Here is a 6,019-nt window from a genome sequence, read left to right as displayed (position 1 = left end):
TTGTGTGTGGGGGGGTGGGGGGGGGGTGTCTTGTAATTTCTTACAACTAGCCAATGTAAGGTTGCCAATGCATTTTGCCCACTTTTTGAAAGCAAACCTATTAGACCAGAAAATGCCTCTTACAGGCAACTCACTAAGTTTTGGAACAGAGTGAACTTGATATCTATTTATAAAATTGAAAAACGTGAAATGTTGTTTAAAACAATTGCCGCTGTATTATTTCAAACCTGAACTTGGCACAAATCATCTGCTGTTGGCAGGAATGTGAGTAAAGTGGACAAAGATTTTTTTTAGAGATTTTTTTTGCTTTTTGCAAAAGCAAAGTTTTCAGTATTTCAGAATCTTCAAATCAAAATATGACTACTAATTCACATTGTTTGAAAGGTTTTTAGCTGTCAAACAAACACATCCTCTGTATTTACTGAAACGGCTCACCTGCGCACTGATATTTCCCGTTGACGTACTGCAGGTCGAAGCCATCATGGCACTTGCAGATGTAACTCCCAAATGTGTTGATGCACTTACGGAACCGCGGACAAACCGCTTGACCTGTGGCACATTCATCCACATCTGCAAAACAAACACATCAATCCGTCGTTTCTCCACTCTTTTACAAGCTCTTTGGGTTTTTGGATCAAAGTGAATTAAAGTCTGGTTCTTGAGGTTTTTACTGTTATTCATGATCTGTCAACGTATATGTTGCGTAATGCTGTTGGAGATGTTGTCTGGCTCTCTGTACATTACTCTTTATATATATACTTTAACATTTTTGTGTTGGCATATGCTGCATTTACAGTTTAGCTAAATTGCGATATGCATCAAGCGGCATGTGAACGCTCTGCAGGAGTCTGAGAGCAGCGTGCAGCAAACTCAACACTTTTGTGTGCATGTACAGACATCCATCTAACACGCGCTGCCCTCCTCGGAGCAATAAAAGTCCTCTGCTGAAATACCTGAAGAGTTGAACACCTGTGCTGTGAAACATTAAGATGGTCAGTCTCTGATTGATGGTCCTCTTTTAAAAAACTCACACTGTTCTCCTCATAGCCTCCAGAAAAAGGCAGAAAGGTGGGAAAAATGTAAAGAGTGGAGGCTAGACATATGTGTGTGCAGAAGTGCTGCAGGTTAACGGACTCAATTTGTCGCATTCCGTTTGTGATTTAGCGAACTGTGTGGTTAGGATGTGAATATGGGCTTCTTAAAGATGTTTATGTAAGATGTGGTCTCTGAGACTATGGCATGCCATTAATGCAGTCATTAATGAATACCACAATGAAATTTCCAAGCACTTAAAGCATAATTACCGGATCTAAAGACAGAAGCTCAGCTCTGTTGTCAAGGACTATTGCGATCTTTAAGGTTTAAGAGCAGGAACGTAGCCATGAATGAAAGCGACTGTTTTGTGTGATACGAACATAATAGCAAAATTTTGTCATCTTGTCTGACAGCCACAACAGAAAAAGTCTAGATCATGTCACATATTCAAAAGATGACAAGAGTACAAAGAGATTGCACTCTATTTTCTTCTGAATTAAAGGGGTCATATCATTTTTTTATTCAGTTTTTTTCCTGCCTGAAGTCTACATCTATTTACAGTTATGCAAATTAACAGATGCTTTCATTCAAGGCAATTTCTGGATAGGCCTATACATTTTTATCAGTATCTTCATTCCCTGAAAATGGCATTTATAGCATCATATACTATATATATATATATATATATATTTGGCATTAAAATAATAAAAAATAAAATATATATGAATTTAATTATTGTTAATATATTATTAAGTCTTATATATTAATATGTAGTTACGTATAATGATTATGTAAAAATACATAATAATATATAATACTATTATTATGCAAAATGTATCATATTTATTGAGACTTTTTTCTTAATGAATGCCATTGCTAGTGTCATTTCTAATGTTAACAGTTGGAGAATTGAAAAATTATAAATAATTAATAATTAATAATAAATACTAATAAATTAAGAGCTGAAAGAGTAATGTTAATTTATAAATTAATCATTTATAAATAGTGTATAATATATATGAAATTTATATATAATCTATAGTGGTCAAACGATTAATCGTGATTAATCGCATCCAAAATAAAAGGTTTTGTTTACATAGTATATGTGTGTATTGTGTATATTTATTATGTATATACAAATACACACCCATACATGTATATATTTAAGAAAAATATGTTACGATTATATATTATATATATTTATATATAATGCAAATTATATGAATATAAATATATACATGTATATACATGCAAATATTTTCAAAATATATGCTCTATGTGTGTGTATTTTTATATATCCATAATAAATACACACAGTACAGCTCAGGAAACCTTTGCAGGTGTTTTGAGTTGATTAGCTGATTGGCATGTCACCATATTATAATTTGTTGAGATAGTAAATTGGTGGGTTTTTGTTAAATGTGAGCCAAAATCATCACAGTTAAAAGAACCAAAGACTTAAACTACTTCAGTCTGTGTGCATTGAATTTATTTAATACACGAGTTTCACAATTTGAGTTGAATTACTGAAATAAATGAACTTTTCCCCGACATTCTAATTTATTGAGATGCACCTGTATATTATGTAAATAAAAACTTTTATTCTGAATGTGATTAATCGCGATTAATCGTTTGACAGCACTAATAATTTATAAAAATTGTACGTATTATCTACTATTTATACAGTTAAATGACACTTTTTATTGACAGCTAATTTATTGGCACTTTTAATGACAGATTTAAAGAGATGATTCTTTTGAACTGGGGGTTTACCGACAAAATAAGAGTGAATGTTATTTCTAAAGCTCGAGGAAACTTTGATTCCCATTTAAAGCAGTGAATTGTGATCAGCTGCTGCAGAAATGCATTAGCCATGAACACATACCCACACAGGTCCTGCCATCTGGAGCCAGCTGTAGACCTGGAGAAGGGCACTGGCAGCGAACTTCTCCTTTCATTACCTCACAGCCGTACTGGCAGTTCGCCATGCTGCATGTCCGGGCATCTGACAGAAACATACCAACAGCAGATTTAGCACTTACCATACATTCACATACTTCTGCCACGTTCAGTACAACACAGAACCGCTTACTGTAAGTATAAAAGACATATGAAAAGCAAAATGCACCTATAGTGGTTCCATAAGCAGCCAAGCAAATGAGCATAGACAAAAGATGAATCACCATAAAATGGGGCGCAAGGCCACAGGTCAGAGAAGGGAACACACTATTCCACGTTTAGCTTCATGGCCTTGAAGGAAATGGGCAGTGAAGCAGATAACCTTGTGTTATTAGATTGTGCAGTGATCTATTAGCCCTGCGGAGAAACACCACTCCACATTCTCTACTGGTGTCGAGGGGGTCGTCACAGTACAACCCATTTTCCACGAGACAGCGAGGTAAAAAACACTCTAGAGAAAAGGAGATGGCACATTGTTCCTGCTAATGCAGGTGGAAAAACAAAAATAAAACTCAATTATTCCCTAAAGTCTTGGAGGAAACAAAATGAGAAGGGAATGGATGGATGCGTTACAAAATCGCTAAACTCTCTTGTGTACTATAGTAATAGATCAATATATACTGGGCCAGGATGAAATATCTCAAATAAAAATAATATTAATGTGCCATTATAATGGCAGTCTGAAGTTAGTTTTGAGTAAATTATACTTTTAATTAATGTTTGACATTTATTTTAAGCAACATTTACTCAAAACTCACATTAGACTGCCATTATAATGGCATTTCATTATTATTATTATTTTTATTTTATTTTTGATATTTCATCCTGGTCCAGTATATATTGATCTATACATATATTATATATTCTCAGCATCATTGTTTATTTCTTGAACAATTATGATGACGATGATAATAATAACAATAACAATAAGAATTATTATTATTAATTTATATTCTAAAATATATTAATATTTTCTAAATGTATTTTTATTAATAATTATTTTTTATTGTTCATACTATGTTTTATTTTTATGTTGTTATTATTATTATTATTATGAATTTGTATTCTAAAATATATGAATATTTTCTAAATGTATTTTTATTAATAATTCATTTTTATTGTTCATACTGTTTTATTTTTATGTTATTATTATTATTATTATTAATTTGCATTCTAAAATATCTGAATATTTTCTAAATGTATTTTTATTAATAATTACTTTTCATTGTTCATACCATACTTTATTTTTATGTTGTTATTATTATTATTATTATTAATTTATATTCTAAAATATGAATATTTTCTAAATGTATTTTTATTAATAATTATTTTTCATTGTTCATACCATGTTTTATTTTTATGCTATTATTATTATTATTATTATTATTATTGCTATTATTATTATTACAAATTAATGTTTTCTAAATATATTTTAATTAATAATTATTTTCCATTGCAGGTGGAATAACATGCTTTATTTTTTATAATTTACTATTATTATTATCATTATTGTTGTTGTCATTATCATTATTATTATTTTATATTATAAAATAAATCAATATTTTCTAAAAATATTTTTATTATTTTTCATTGTAGGTGGAATACGGTTTTATTTTTTTATAATTTATTATTATTATTATTATTATTATTATTTAGTTTATTTTATTCGGATACATATTAATATTCATTATTTGGCCACGCCCCCAAAAGTATGTATTGCTGAAAAGCCACACAGTGTCCAAACGGTGGCATGTATGGTCGCGAGATATTAACAACAATCATATGCCAATTTCAAATAAGTTGCTGGGTCTCAGAATGATATACGTTAAGCAACATAGCAAAATAAATCTACCTTATATGAAATGGTATATTTATTTTTTTATAATTTATTATTATTATTATTATTATTATTTAGTTTATTTAAAACAATAATTTGAATAATAACAAAAATAATACTAATTAAAAAATAAGTTGAATTTACAAGTCAGCATATTTGACACTTTTATGGCATTGAGTGCTGGTGACAATTTCAAAAGAGATTTGTTTTTGTTTTTTTCATCTAATGACATGAAGTTATGAATAATTTGAGCCAGGCACGTAGACCCGTTCAGACTCTTTATCAGACCAGCACCCAACCTTTCCAAACTATGCAATAATCTGCGATCCAAGCATTGACAATCACTGTACTACCCACATCACAGGAGCGCTCCACGCTTTGATTAACTCTGTGATTCAGTGGTGTTTACTGAAGTGTGAGCTGTGGGGAGGTGAGAAAATATTTATCAGAGAGTGGAATCTCCAGGCCTCTGGAAGCACATTAAGCACCGGGCAAGCACAGGCACGGGCCACTTGCTGTAGTGAGAATCGCTTGAGGCCAGCAATAAGACTTAGCCTTTACTGGCAGGGTTGAAGTTCACAGCTTTCTCATCTTTTTTTGTGAGTCATCTGAAAACTCTCTGCAGGGCTGAGAGACGCCCTGAGCTCATAGAATGATTTGTGTAAGGGAGAAGACGGACGGACGGATGGACGGACGGATGGATGGATGGATGATAGATGATAGATGATAGATGATAGATAGATGGATGATAGATAGATGGATAGATGGATGATAGATGATAGATGATAGATGATAGATAGATGGATGATAGATAGATGGATGGATGGATGGATAGATGATAGATAGATGGATGATAGATAGATAGATAGATGGATGGATGGATGGATGGATGATAGATGGATAGATGATAGATAGATGGATGATAGATAGATGATAGATAGATGGATGATAGATAGATGGATGATAGATAGATGATAGATAGATGGATGATAGATAGATAGATGGATGATAGATAGATGGATGATAGATAGATGGATGATAGATAGATGGATGATAGATAGATGGATGATAGATAGATGGATGATAGATAGATGGATGATAGATAGATGGATGATAGATAGATGGATGATAGATAGATGGATGATAGATAGATGGATGATAGATAGATGGATGATAGATAGATGGATG

The 6,019-nt window shown here is 31.9% G+C and overlaps 1 protein-coding gene across 1 annotated transcript in view; it reads right to left on the bottom strand.

The window, feature by feature from the left end:
- The window catches only part of LOC107594450 (uncharacterized), a 108,013-nt gene that overhangs the window by 15,911 nt on the left and 86,083 nt on the right, over positions 1 to 6,019 (bottom strand). Inside the window, exons 19-20 of the mRNA XM_016284505.1 lie at positions 2,921 to 3,040; positions 436 to 570 (exon numbers count right to left, since the gene is read on the bottom strand). Coding sequence (XP_016139991.1) covers positions 436 to 570; positions 2,921 to 3,040 — 255 coding nt within the window. The remainder of the gene's footprint in view (positions 1 to 435; positions 571 to 2,920; positions 3,041 to 6,019) is intronic.

The sequence above is a fragment of the Sinocyclocheilus grahami genome, unplaced genomic scaffold, assembly GCF_001515645.1.
Source record: "Sinocyclocheilus grahami isolate Dianchi unplaced genomic scaffold, SAMN03320097.WGS_v1.1 scaffold183.1, whole genome shotgun sequence".
In the NCBI taxonomy this organism is placed as follows: domain Eukaryota; kingdom Metazoa; phylum Chordata; class Actinopteri; order Cypriniformes; family Cyprinidae; genus Sinocyclocheilus; species Sinocyclocheilus grahami.
Note: the sequence above shows the minus strand (reverse complement) of the source record. Positions and strands in the feature narration are given on the sequence as shown.